Genomic DNA, 13410 nt, shown 5'->3' with positions numbered 1-13410 from the left:
CAATTAAGAATAAAACAGCCCAATGAATAGGAAGAAATGTTAGCCATTTTACTACAATCTCTGGCAGTCTGGAAAGTAGATTGATGCACTTTTTTGGTAATTACAGGAAGTACTTAGCTTGGCTAATATAATTTTCACAAATTCTTTTCACCTGCTTTCTCAAGAATGAAAGCAAGCAAGATAATTTGCATCAGTCACCCCTATATGTCCATTACTGTGATATTAGTTATTATTTCCAGTTTTTGAGAAAACCACTGCCTTCTCTGGGCCTTGTAATTTGTCTGACATTGGGGCTTCCTGAAGGGCTCTATGGATCTGCCTGAGTATGGAACTGTAACTCGTACCTGAGCAATCCTTTCGGCTACATCCTTACAGAACTGATTGGGATTTTCAAAATGCTGAATCAGCTGGGGCAGGAGACACAAGACATTCAGTGGAAACCCTGGATTGGAGAAGATACAATGGAGATAGTTGAATATGGTATATTTTAGCTGTTAACAGTGGGAAGGCATGTTATAGACTTTTATACGGAGATGATGCAAAAGCAGTTTTTGAATCAGCTTAAACATGATCTAACACAAAATCTATGAAAAATGCACAACCACAATGGCACCAGTTACAAAGATGACACTGAAGTAAATCTGTGGTTTTAAGATGCAGTGATTATCCTGCACTGGAGTTTTGTGAATAAGGATGGCTGGCCCAGATTTTTTTGGCACAGATTGAACTGAGCTGAAGTACTCGTTTGAAATTTTTATCAAAAAACATATTTTAAGAAAAACTGGTGTGAGAGGACATAGGCCAACCAATTTAAGTCTTAGTCATGTAATTGAAAAGACTCTTTAAAATAAGGAATGACTTAGTTCCTCTGTGTTAAGCTCTAGCTTCGTGAAATGAATTCTGGGTCACATGCCATGGCATTAAAAATCTGGTTTGTTGGCCAGGTATGGTGGCTCACGCCCGTAATCCAAGGACTTTGGGAGGCCGAGGCGGGCAGCTCACAAGGTCAAGATATCAAGACCATCCTGGCTGACATTGGTGAAACCCTGTCTCTACTAAAAAAACAAAAATTAGCTGGGCGTGGTGGTGTACACCTGTAATCCCAGCTACTCGGGAGGCGGAGGCAGGAGAATTGCTTGAACCTGGGAGACAGAGGTTGCAGTGAGCCAAGATTGCGTCACTGAACTCCAGCCCGGCGATAGAGCGAGACTCCATCTCAAAGTAAATAAATAAATAAATACATACATAAATAAATAATCAATCTGGTTTGTTGATTTGGGTTAATTCAAAACAAGAGGAAACCAAGAGAATTTCCAAGAAGAGCAGAAAAGCAAAGAAAAAATAAAAGATTTAGGAGTTAAGAAAAAAATTTTTTTTTCCTGTACAAGAGCAATGGAATAAACTAACAGCACCTGCAGTTTGATCTGGAAAGCATAAAGGAACTGCTAATATCTTATAAATAATTTTGGCCCCTTTTATGCTATTGCCTTAAAAATATTTTCTATAATACAGATCATTGAGATTTACATTATATAGAATTTTAAAAGAAAAAATAAACTACTCTCAAGGAACCATTTTGTAGCAGAATTGTTAAAAGCAGTAAGTTCATATCATCTTATTGTACCAAATGACAAACACAACCACCATCAGAATTGAGTGGGACAGGGTGAACGAGGCTGGCTTTACCAATAGCATGGGATGCATCCACCATGGATATTTTGGACACTGGTGTCAGCAGACTGAAGAGCTGCAGGGTCAGGTCTGTGGTGGTGAGGGATGTGAATCCTTTCAGCAGCAGCTGCTGCAGCCCGGAGAAGTCGGCCCACTTGAGCTGGGCCTGGAGTTTCTCAAGCTTTTCTCGGTTCTCAGCCTTATCGAGGGGCATATGTGCCAGTAGTCTGCTCAACAGCCTTAAGGCCATTAAGTATTCAAACTCAAAATCAGACTCCATCAAGGCCACTGTGACCCAGAAGATGGTGGCCAGCAGGTTGGTGGGATGGTTTATGTGGGATGGGTCCGTGAGACTGTCCTTCAAGGAGGATGAGCTTCTGGTTTTTGAGGAGAGGCCTTGTTGGGTACAAGCCTGAATTCTGTCCAGTGTGGCACTTCGAGGTGGGTCAGAGGATCGGTCAATGACACCAAACTTTTTGGGCACAGAGAAGCTTCGTTGATGCCGGCTCCGTTCTGCAGTCGCAGTGTTGCCGCTGGTGGTTCCAGGGTTCACATTTAGTTGTCCTGTGCTCTTTCTGCTTGCTGTTAGTTTACTGCTGGAGCTTAAATCTGGTGAGGAAGAACTGGGTATAAAAATAAATAAGTTTAATAGGATGCCAACACGTATCATGAAAAGCCAGTTGTTTCAAGTCCACTGAGAAACACTGCAGGAGGGAAATAATTATTTAGAAATGCCACTTTCTATTCATTTATTTTTCCTTATCCTTAAACCTTTAAAAAACAAAACAAGGGAACCCTCATCAACAAAACAAAAAGCCCAATACTGACTGCTACTTATTGAAAAATGTAAAGAAATCAATAATTGGCCTTAAAGTTTACTGATATTTCATTTATTTTTTGTTTCAATTTGGGTAGGAGTAATTATAAAATGTACCTGATAGGTATAAGCTTCAATATTCTGTTAACTAACTGATAAGGAGAACAGAAATGGAAATTATGCTATCCAGAAAGAAGCTGGTAAATGTTCATGTCAAAGGAAATTTTTTGGTACTTACCAAAATTTATGAAAAATGATTCCTTAGTCTATGCTGAAAAGGTAAAACTCTTTGTCAACATTCTTACTACATTTTTACTGATTTAGATAAATCTTTATGTTCATATAGATAAATATGTGTGATGTTTGTAACCATACCAAAATTATCCATAAAAAATGCTCAACTTAAAAATGAAACAAGGCCCAATGGGATACAAGATAACATTACCGACTCAATTTCAAGCAAGATGAGCTCAATTACACAAACAGAATATAGAGTCGTAAATAATTTGAAATGAGTTATTAAACATTGGCAGGAGCACAAAAAAAGATATTAAGGTAGGAATTTCTTTGAGTGAAGTCAACATTTATTCCAACTGTTTTCATGGAAACTGTTCACAAGCTTTATATATATTTACTTAAAAATAATGTTTAGCTTTTGCTTTTCTTTACCAATGTAATAAATAGGATAATTATTACATAAATTTGGAAAAATACTCAGACAAAAAATACATGGAAAATTATTAATATTTTATCATGTAGAGATAACACTTGGTATCTATCTTCCTGATGTTTAAAAATACTTATATAATGCATGTGTGTATGTATGTGTGTGTGTGTGTATTATGACTTCTTTTTTAACTTAAGAAAGTATTACACATACTTTTTCAGGTCATAAATATACTTCAAAAACTAAATTTTTTTCTTTGCACTTTGGCTAAAGTCCAGCATCTCCCAAATACTCCAGTACAGTATACTTGATGTTAAAATATCATTAAGCTGATCCTCACCGGGACAATACAGTTAGGAGGTCACTGTTCTTCAAGCAGTCAGACAAGTTATCCACAGCCGCCTCCAAGGTAAGGAGCGCTTCCATTACATAACCCTGCCAAACATGCAAAGATAGCATTTTGTATTGCTTGTAACCATTGTTAACTTCCTGAAGAGAAATTTAATTAATGTATACTTTATTCCAATAATGTTATTGCTGCTTTAATTTATGAAGTCTAACATGAGCTTTAAGGGCCACTTAGGAAATTCAGATGGCTTAGGAGTTAGCAGATAATCATAAAAATTTATTTCCCTATGTCTAAGAGCCTCAACAGATCACTTTCATTTGAAATCCGGCACCGAGGGGGGCAAGCGTGACCCTCTGCTGAGGGGAGGGTGGCATCTGAAATGCAGTGCGGCAATGTTTGAAAGCCACAGATCAAGACGAGAGGTACAGGAAGAGCTGCCTCCGTGGTGTTTTAAATAGCATCTCCAATGGCTGAAAGAAGGAAGCAGGTAGTGTCTGTAGGTGTGCAGGCTTCCTAAGATGCAGGAACATTTCTTTTTTTCCTTCTTTTTTTTTTGACATGGAGTCTCACTTCCATTGCCCAGGCTAGAGTGCCATGGTACCATTGGGCTCACTGCAACCCCTGCCTCCTGGGTTCAAGTGATTCTCCTGCCTCAGCCTCCTGAGTAGCTCGGATTATAGGTGTGTGCCCCCACGCCGAGCTAATTTTTGTGTTTTTAGTGGAGATGGGGTTTCACCGTGTTGGCCAGCCTGACCTTGAACTCCTGGCCTCAAGGGATCTGCTCGCCTTGGCCTCCCAAAGTGCTGGGATTATAGGCATGAGCCACCGCCCAGCCAGGAATATTTCTGAAGGGAAAGAAGGACTTGGCCAGAGCCACAGAGCTTGTAACGCCAGCGGCTCTCAACCTGTTCAGCGCTGCCCAATCTCTGGGCTCTACCTCGAGGGCCTCCTTGTGGCAGTCACCCTCCATTCCTTCTTCAGCTCTTCTCAGTCTACTGGAGACTAACCATACAGAGAGAGGTAGTGCTTTGCACAGATACAGTGGAGGTCCCTGCTCTGGGCAGGGACACTGTATAACTGCATCTTAGGTTGGCAGCCAGAAACCCCAAACTATACAAAATAATCTCCTGGCCGCCTGCCAAATAAAACCAACCACAAAAACAAGGAAGAAGCCACCAGAGGATTTCCAGTTGTTGGCATATATAAAAGAGATAATATTCACTGAATTTCTAGAACAAGGCTCCTTGGAATAATTCTTGTAAATATAAAAGTCCACCTCTAAAATACATTGTACATGTCCAGATGGCTGGAATAATTGTTGAGAGAAGAAAGGCTCAAAAAAAGTTTACACCTCCTCGAGACAAGAGAGCTCATCCTTCATGAGCTCAGTGGTCTTTCCTTCCATACCTGAATCTCATCTCCATGTTCTCCGATCACCTCCACCAATCTTGAGAGAAGGTCAGATAAGGCATGTGCTGATAGAGGTTGCTTGAGGGCCCGGAATATCTGGAAGGACCGACCAGCATAGTGCCTTGAAGAGCTTGCGAGGGCTGTCTGCAATGCAACTTCACTCAACTGGTGCTCCAGATGGAAGCCTAGGGCAACAAGAGTCACAGAATGGGTTGGTCTCTACTTCACATTCTCTGAGGCATCAAAGTTACCTGTAAGTTTAAAACAGGCTAACAGCACAGGGCTACCTTGTAGTGGTACTTATTTACAAGTCAACCATTTTTTTTTCTTTTTTTGAGATAGGGTCTCACTCTGTTGCCCAGGCTGGAGCACAGTGGCATGATCACAGCTCAATGCAGCCTCTACCTCCTGGGCTCAAGTGATCCTCCCACCCCAGCCTCCCAAGTAGCTGGGACTATAGGCATGTGCCACCATGCCTGGATAGTTTTCTGTATTTTTTATAGTGATGGGGTCTCACTACGTTGCCAAGGCTGGTCTTGAACTCCTGGGCTCAAGTGATCCGCCTGCTTTGCCTTCCTAAAGTGCTCGGATTATAGGCATGAGCCATCACGTCAAGCTTTTTTTTTTTTTTTTTTAAAACAGGGTCTTTCTTTGTTGCCCAGGCTGGTCTTGAACTCCTGGGCTCAAGGAATCCTCCTGCCTCAGCCTACTGAGTCGCTGGGATTACGGGTGTGTGCCACTGCACCCACCTCATTTTAAAATAGAAACAAATTCTGAATAAATCTTAGGGAGGTATAGTGTAGTAGAAAAAGGCTTTGGAACAAGATGGTCCTGGTATTGAATTAGGGGCTTTCTAACTCTGGGAAAGGAATTTGTTCTCCATGAACTTGTTTCCTTATCTTTAACTTGTCTCATACAGTTGTTGTGAAAATTAAACAACTTACAAAGTGCCTAGTACAATGTCTGAAACATAACATAGGTTCACAAATGTATTATTATTTATTACTCTGCTATTTTCATATATTATTCTTCCGTACTACTTTTTTGCATAGAATACTCGTTTTTTGTAAGTTTGTTAGAGTAGAGGAAATTTCAGAATAGAGGAAAGCTGTTAGTGGATCTATTCAACTCAAAACACAACTAAGGTCTGTGCCAAAGTCTTTGCTTTATTGATAAGCAGATATTGAAGTGCAGATACTGTGAAGAAGGCAGCCATAATTTAAACTTTCACCTGAATATTTGTTTTTCCAATTGTACAAAGGTAATCTCAGTAGTCAGAAAATCATTTGATCAGATGGGAATGAAAATGTAAGATAAAGCTCATGACTGAATTCCAGGTCATTAAATTCTATACTTGCCGTGCCTCTCTGCAGGGAGAAAAGCAGACTACAAGGGTAGAAGGACAGAAAGAAAACAGAGGCCATGGCTGTCTCTATGACACAGAGGTTCTGCAGCACATTTGGCTGCTACATGAAAGTGGGCCAGAAGGGATAATTCAATGTCATTGTTCTTAGCTGCAGCTTGGCTACTTGACCCTAGGGACAAATAGATTATACAAGAAAACGTACCTGCAGAGAAAACAGAGGGCCCTGGAAAATTGACTTCGGACACATTCAGGGTAGTAAACATAGGATTAAACCCATGCAGGCAGTTCGTATCTTATGAATGATGCTTCAAAAAAGCTTTTTATGTCTTTATTTGTTTATCAAAGTAAAGGTTTGTTTACTTAGCCTATTTTACGTGTGGAGGTTAGGTACCCTGGCAAATGATTTTGTGATTTTATGTGTGGAGATTAGGTACCCTGGCAAATGACAAATGTGATTCAAATGGGCAAATGCTTGTTTAAATCACAACGAACCTGACAGCTAGAACTGTACTAGTAGGACTTCAGACTCCACCTTCACCACAACAGTGTCCTTTGAGAAAAGGAAAAGGTTTCTTTTTCTTTCCAGCCACACAGTGAATCTACACTTCCCAGTCTTCCTTGCAGTTAGGTGTGCCCAGGTGCCTGAGTTCCGGCCCATGGAATGTGGAAAAAAACCCACTGGATACCCCATTTAAGACTGGGGCATCAACTCATCCTGAGGAATCCTCTTCTCACTCTCTCTTCTTCCACCTGCTGGCCGGATGCAGAGGGCCCAGCAGAAGCCTCAGCCTAGAGGGTGGAAGAGCCTCAGGCTGGAGGGTCCCTGAAGCACCTAGTGGAAGGCCACCTGCCAAACATCTGCACTGAACTTTTACAGGACCCAGGAATAACCTTCTGTTGTGTTAAGCCTCTGAGCCCTAGGGGCTGTTTGTTACAGCAGCTATGCTGCCCTGACTAACACAAGTGTTTCCAGGAACACATTGTGCATGTATAGAGAAAACAGGCCAAAAGCGGGGATGTACAAGGAAATCAGAATCAGTAAAAATTGATCGAGATGCAAAAAGACCTAGACTTTATGCAGCCTGAAGTACCCTCTAAGAATTCAGTATAAGGCATTTATATATTTTCTCATTTTCATTATTTTCATTCAATCAAAGATTTTAGATTAATTAATGGTTTACATACAAATAGTAAATTTCTTCCTTTGGGCTGTGTTCAATGATTAATTGGCTTTTGAGGTCTTAATATTTTAAACAAATTCCAAAGGGGAAACTGAAAACTAGAAATGGAAGTCTATTCCTGGAATGACTCTCCCATTTCAGTCTGTCAGTATCTTTTGTTTTTTAGTAAGTGTCCTCTGATAATGAAGAGATATGTGGCTGATCCAAAATGTTTCAAGCTGGGAAATGTGCTAATTATCAGAGCAGCTGGGAAAGCCAGGGAGCTGGATTTAATATCTCCAGTCTGGTGTGAGGGAAAAAAGGTAGAGATGGTTTTACAACATGTTGAGGAACCAGATTTAAGTTTCACACACAAATCAGCCCAGGCCAACTTGGATCTGAAGGAATTCAGCAGAAGGAAAACACTTAAGTATCATGATGCTACGACAATTTAAATAGGATTTACACTGTATTTAGAATATTGAATAGTCATTTGCACAGGAATTGTTAGCAAACACTTTTAAAGCCAAAAACATTTGATCACAATTTTTTTTTTAAAAAACAGTTTGACCCTTCAAGCAGCCATTTAACCAGACTATATTTTTCATCATTGAGACTGATGAGAGTCAATTAATGAGATTTATTCCTCATAGCCTACTTTAAAGAAAATGTTACAGACACAGTTTAATTCTAGTAAGGTAAATAAAAGAAGTAGAACAAGTATGTTCGAAAAATTAGTTGATACGGCACAATGCAAATATACATGGCATTAAACACCATGCAGTTAGGAAGCATCCGAACAAGCTTCAGAACTCCCCTGTGAATATGCTCATGCTATGGATGTGGAGTGCAGGACCGTTGTAAGGTGCTGTAATCATCATATAGAGACAGTGTCCATTACAGAACAACGCTGAAAGAGGGATCTGTGCAAAGAAGATGAAGTACCTGATTTGGAATCTTTAAACACAGATACAACGTGACGCAGAAAATTAGTGAGCTGTTCGGCGCTCTTTGAATTTTGATTTTTAGGTGTGATGTCTTCGTGGCACCAAAGTGGACCAAATGCCCTTAAACAAAACACACAAAATGTCAAAAATATAACTTTCATTTTGCATTTGTAAAACTATACATACAGTCCTGGCTCCAAGAGTATAACATATTTCAATTTTTTGCAATCTATGCGTTGGACAAAGGTCTAATCCCAGCATCTGTAAGGAACTTAAACAAATTTACAAGAAAAAAACAAAAAACCCTGTTAAAAAGTGGGCAAAGGATATGAACAGCTACTTCTCAAAAGAATACATACATGCAGCCAACAATCATATAAAAAAAGCTCAACATCACTGATCATTAAAGAAATGCAAATCAAAACCACAGTGAGATACCATTTCACACCAGTCAGAATGGCGATTATTAAAAAGTCAAAAAATAATAGATGTTGGCAAGGTTGTGGAGAAAAAGGAAGGCTTTTACACTGTTGGTGTGAGTATAAACTAGTTCAACCACTGTGGAAGACATTGTGGCGATTCCTCAAAGACTCAGAGACAGAAATACCATTTGACCCAGCAATTCCATTACTGGGTATATACCCAAAGGAATATACATTGTTCTGTTATAAAGACACATGCATGCATATGTTCATGGTAGCACTCTTCCCAATAGCAAAGACATGGAATCAACCCAAGTGCCCATCAATGATAGATTGGATAAAAAAAAAAGTGGTACATATACACCATGGAATACTGTGCCACCATAAAAAGGTATAAGATTGTATCCTTTGCAGGGTCATGGATGGAGCTGGAGGCTATCATCCTTAGCAAACTAATGCAGGAACAGAAAACCAAATACCACAATATCTCACTTGTAAGTGGGAGCTGAATGATGAGAACACACGGACACACTGGGGGGAGTAATACACACTGGCCTACCGGAGGGTGGAGGGTAGGAGAGAGAGGACTGGGAAAAACAACTAATGGATACTGGGCTTAATACCTGGCTGATGAAATAGCCTGTACAACAAACCCCCTTGACACACGTTTACCTATGTAGCAAACCTACACACCCTGCACATGCACCCTTGAACTTAAAATATAAGTTAAAAAAGATTTTAAACAATTTTATGAATTATTTTGGAAGCACATTTCGGTATTGAAATCCTTATCAGCATACTCAAAGCACATCTAATGTATGGAGTCATTTTGAAATGTTTTAAATTAAATTCATTTGCAAAATTAAAACCTCCCAATTCACCAGAACAGTGCTTGGCATATCATAAGTGCTACATGTTTGTTTAAGTAAAGTGATACCAAATGTTAAGTGAAATAAAGATTTAGACATGGACTTAATTTTCACGTTTTAGCATTTGCATAGGTAAGGCTTTTATCAGGATCACATCAAGTTGCAAATACCATACAATCAAACTGAAGACATGGCCTCTGTCGTCTACTTGGTTTTCAACAGTAAGAATGGAATGGAGCCGGGTAGGAGAATTTCAGAGAAGAGTTACTCCAAACACCGGTACTGACAGTTGGTGAGTGGTGACAACACTTTTCCTTTGCACAAATCATTCGGGTCTCTGCAGTACCCTGCATGTTCAGGCATACTGTCATGTAGGCACCATCAGCTCCTGTCCTAAGCTTCCTGCACATCAAATCCCACATTAAGTTGAGAGCTGCACAAAACAACCTGAATCATGAATTGTGGAAAGAAAATACTCTTTTTTATTGTTTGCATTCATTGATGCATTAGTTGAAGAAAGCAAGATCACATGAGATATTAGATAACATATACATAGACTAGATTTCCGGGACTTAACTCGCTGAGAAAGGGGAGCACGCCACCCAGTCACAGGTAAGCATGCTTTACACAACTACCAGACCGTAGGGTGTTAGGAATCCTGGAGCCTTACGAGCTAAATGGTTAATGAGAAGAACCAGAAGACCTGACCAGGACCGCTTGCAGTTTTTCTTGGTTTTGATTTATTAGTTTGACTCGTTTCCTATTATGCTTCCTATTGTTTCTGGTTTCTGACTGCCTTTTACAAATGACTCTTGGGACCAGATGAATAGATAATGGTCCCCTTGGCAGCTGCTTCTGGGTTGACCACGGCTAATATCCTTGGTTTCCAGAGTGATGTTCTTTGCCAAGTCTCAGAACTACTAACCCCTGGCAGCTCTGATAGATGACTAAAGGCATGCTCACTATGGGGCATGACCATCTCCCGCCTCCATCTGCTGCATCACCATTATCCACAAAATCCCCTTGCCCATCAACTGTCACATCAGTGGGATCCTAGAAACTTCTACCAACGTCTGCCTTTCACAAATTGTATTCTTTGTACTCAGTGTCTGTTCACACAGACTCCAGCAGTTGCAATTGAGAAGAGAAACAGGACTTTGTTAGAACCCCAGGATCACTTTTCCATCTGTGTGGTTTAAAGCATTGGCAATTTTCCAAAAGACCAACCTGCAAACAGCCGTGGACTCCTAACCCCTTATTACCTGGTCGTCAGAAACTCAATGAGCTTGTTTGCCTTCTCATCTGTTTCAGCAGCTGTGTCCACATCTTCTACCTCCTGGGTCATCTGTGGGAGGTTTCCACTGCTGCCTCCCAGACTGATGCTGGAGGAGGTGGAGCTGGAGCTGAGCCCTGAGTCGGGCACTGGGGATGACTGGTCTTCTCTCAGGAAGTCAAAGCCACCTGGTGGGAGAAGAAGGTCAAGGAGGGATGTATTAGGCAGTGTGCTTGTCAGCATGCTTAATGAGTTCCACAGAGGAGGGCAGAGAAGTGTGGAGTTATTTAAATTCTGGGGAGAAAATGGTTGCTTTTGGCTGTGGCTATAATTAAATGAGACTGACAGTTTTTCTTTGTTTAGGGAATCAGTTGCACTGCTGTGTAAATGAGTGTGTCTTTGGGACTAGGACTTGATCTGCTGCTTTCTACTCTGCTGTTTTGGTTGATACTTTCTACAAAAGAAAGGTTATGTGTGGGTGTTTGTATGCATGTATGGACCAGGCAAATGACCAGTTCAACTATAACAGATCATCTACTGACTGCTCTTAATAAATTATTCCTGGGTATTAGTCTACTTAAACATGTGAAATGGGCTGGGCACGGTGGCTCACGCCTGTAATCCCAGCACTGTGCGAGGCCGAGGCAGGTGGATCACGAGGTCAGGAGATCGAGACGATCCTGGCTAACCTGGTGAAACCCTGTCTCTACTAAAAATACAAAAATTAGCCTGGTGTGGTGGCAGGCGCCTGTGGTCCCAGCTGCTTGGGAGGCTGAGGCAGGAGAATGGCATGAACCCGGTGGGGTGGAGCTTGCAGTGAGCCGGGATCATGCCACTACACTCCAGCCTGGGCGACAGAGCAAAGACTCCATATTGGGGGGAAAAAAAAATGTGAAATGATACCCTGTTTGAGGATACCAGTCACTTAATGGCTGGTTACTTATACATAATGTTTTTGAGTAAATGTGCCCAGAAGCTTTAGTATTGTGTATATAATGATGTATTTTAATAGAATATGTATTATGGTATTCAAAGAAATATGGCATAAGCAAATACTGTTTCTTCGCTACATACTTGGTTGACATTCTACACCTCTGGATAGGCTGTAGGTTTGAAAATGTATATATGCAACTATCCCTTTTCCCCTATTTAATAATCATAAAAAGTATGTAGTGCTGGTGTGTGTCTGATAGATATACTGAATTAGAGATGAGGAGTCCTGGGTTTGAATAACATTTCTGTCACTTACAGCGTAGCCTCAGGGAATTTCTGTAATTCTCTGTAGCTCGGTGTCCTATTATAATAAAGTCAAGACAATAATTTCTGTCACACACATTTTTAGTGTGTATTTGAAAGCAACTACAGTTGAAACTAGGTGCTTAATAAATGTTTATTAAAAAAAGAACATTTCCCATATTCTTTGTACACCTATTCCCTATGTCCTGTAGAACCAGTCACTTTAGCTATCTACTGTTTGTCTTGTCTATGAATATTGTATGCGTTTTTGGTAAATCTTCAATTGAAATCATTTTACACCACATTGATGGTATAATAAATGCAAAACTGATGCACACAGAGATACACAACTTACCAGATACCACAATTTTCTCTGCCTAACATTCGAAAAAATTATATTCTTATCCTCAGGACTTAGAGCAGCTAGAACTCTTCATTTTAATTAAACATCTACAGCAAAGGGAGTTTTGTGTTTCTAAGAGGCTATTGATAGGTTATTTTCAATTAAGTATAGATAATGATGATTTCATGTTTGTTTTCCAAAGAACTATGTTAACGTCTATTAGAAGCCAGTACAGTGGTGGGCATAAGTGATAAATAAAAGGTACACCCTTTTCACAGTAATGTAGAAAGCACACAGTGACATGTGAAATGTCGCACTGTAGCTAGTGCCAATGCAATGTGTAAAATAAATAGGTTAAAAAAAAATTAGCCAGGCGTGGTGGCTCATGCCTGTAATCCCAGCACTTTGGGAGGCCGAGGCGGGCGGATCACGAGGTCAGGAGATGGAGATCATCCTGGCCAACACGGTGAAACCCCGTCTCTACTAAAAATAGAAAAAATTAGCTGGGTGTGGTGGCGGGTGCCTGTAGTCCCAGCTACCGAGGAGGCTGAGGCAGGAGAATGGCGGGAACCCGGGAGGCGGAGCTTGCAGTGAGCTGAGATCGCGCCACCGCACTCCAGCCTGGGGACAGAGTGAAGACTCCGTCTCAAAAAAAAAAAAAAAAAAAAAAAAAAAAATTAGTCCCTGAACTCTGTTAGTTGGTAATCTTCATCATCATTTTAAGATATTTTAAATGTTCTGGTTCTAAATGAAAACCAGTATTACCTGTTGGGATAAAGTTTTCATAAATGGCTTGACATGGCAGAGTCATTTCTTTGACTCAGCTAATGCTATCTGTTCCTGTTTCTAAGGATAATTTTTTTTGGTTTCAAAACAGCAA

At 40.5% G+C, this 13410-nt stretch overlaps 1 protein-coding gene across 4 annotated transcripts in view; it reads right to left on the bottom strand.

Moving 5' to 3' along the window:
- The window catches only part of FRY (FRY microtubule binding protein), a 267764-nt gene that overhangs the window by 57553 nt on the left and 196801 nt on the right, over positions 1 to 13410 (bottom strand). For all 4 annotated transcript variants that reach the window (XM_028837192.2, XM_028837194.2, XM_077974167.1 and 1 more), the window contains exons 40-45: positions 10941 to 11139; positions 8386 to 8507; positions 4912 to 5099; positions 3496 to 3590; positions 1687 to 2294; positions 345 to 442 (exon numbers count right to left, since the gene is read on the bottom strand). In XM_028837192.2, the coding sequence (XP_028693025.1) occupies positions 345 to 442; positions 1687 to 2294; positions 3496 to 3590; positions 4912 to 5099; positions 8386 to 8507; positions 10941 to 11139 (1310 nt within the window). The remainder of the gene's footprint in view (positions 1 to 344; positions 443 to 1686; positions 2295 to 3495; positions 3591 to 4911; positions 5100 to 8385; positions 8508 to 10940; positions 11140 to 13410) is intronic.

The sequence above is a fragment of the Macaca mulatta genome, chromosome 17 (genome assembly GCF_049350105.2).
Source record: "Macaca mulatta isolate MMU2019108-1 chromosome 17, T2T-MMU8v2.0, whole genome shotgun sequence".
NCBI lineage: Eukaryota > Metazoa > Chordata > Mammalia > Primates > Cercopithecidae > Macaca > Macaca mulatta.
The sequence above is the reverse complement of the archived record's forward strand: the minus strand, read 5'-3'. Positions and strand labels throughout refer to the sequence as shown.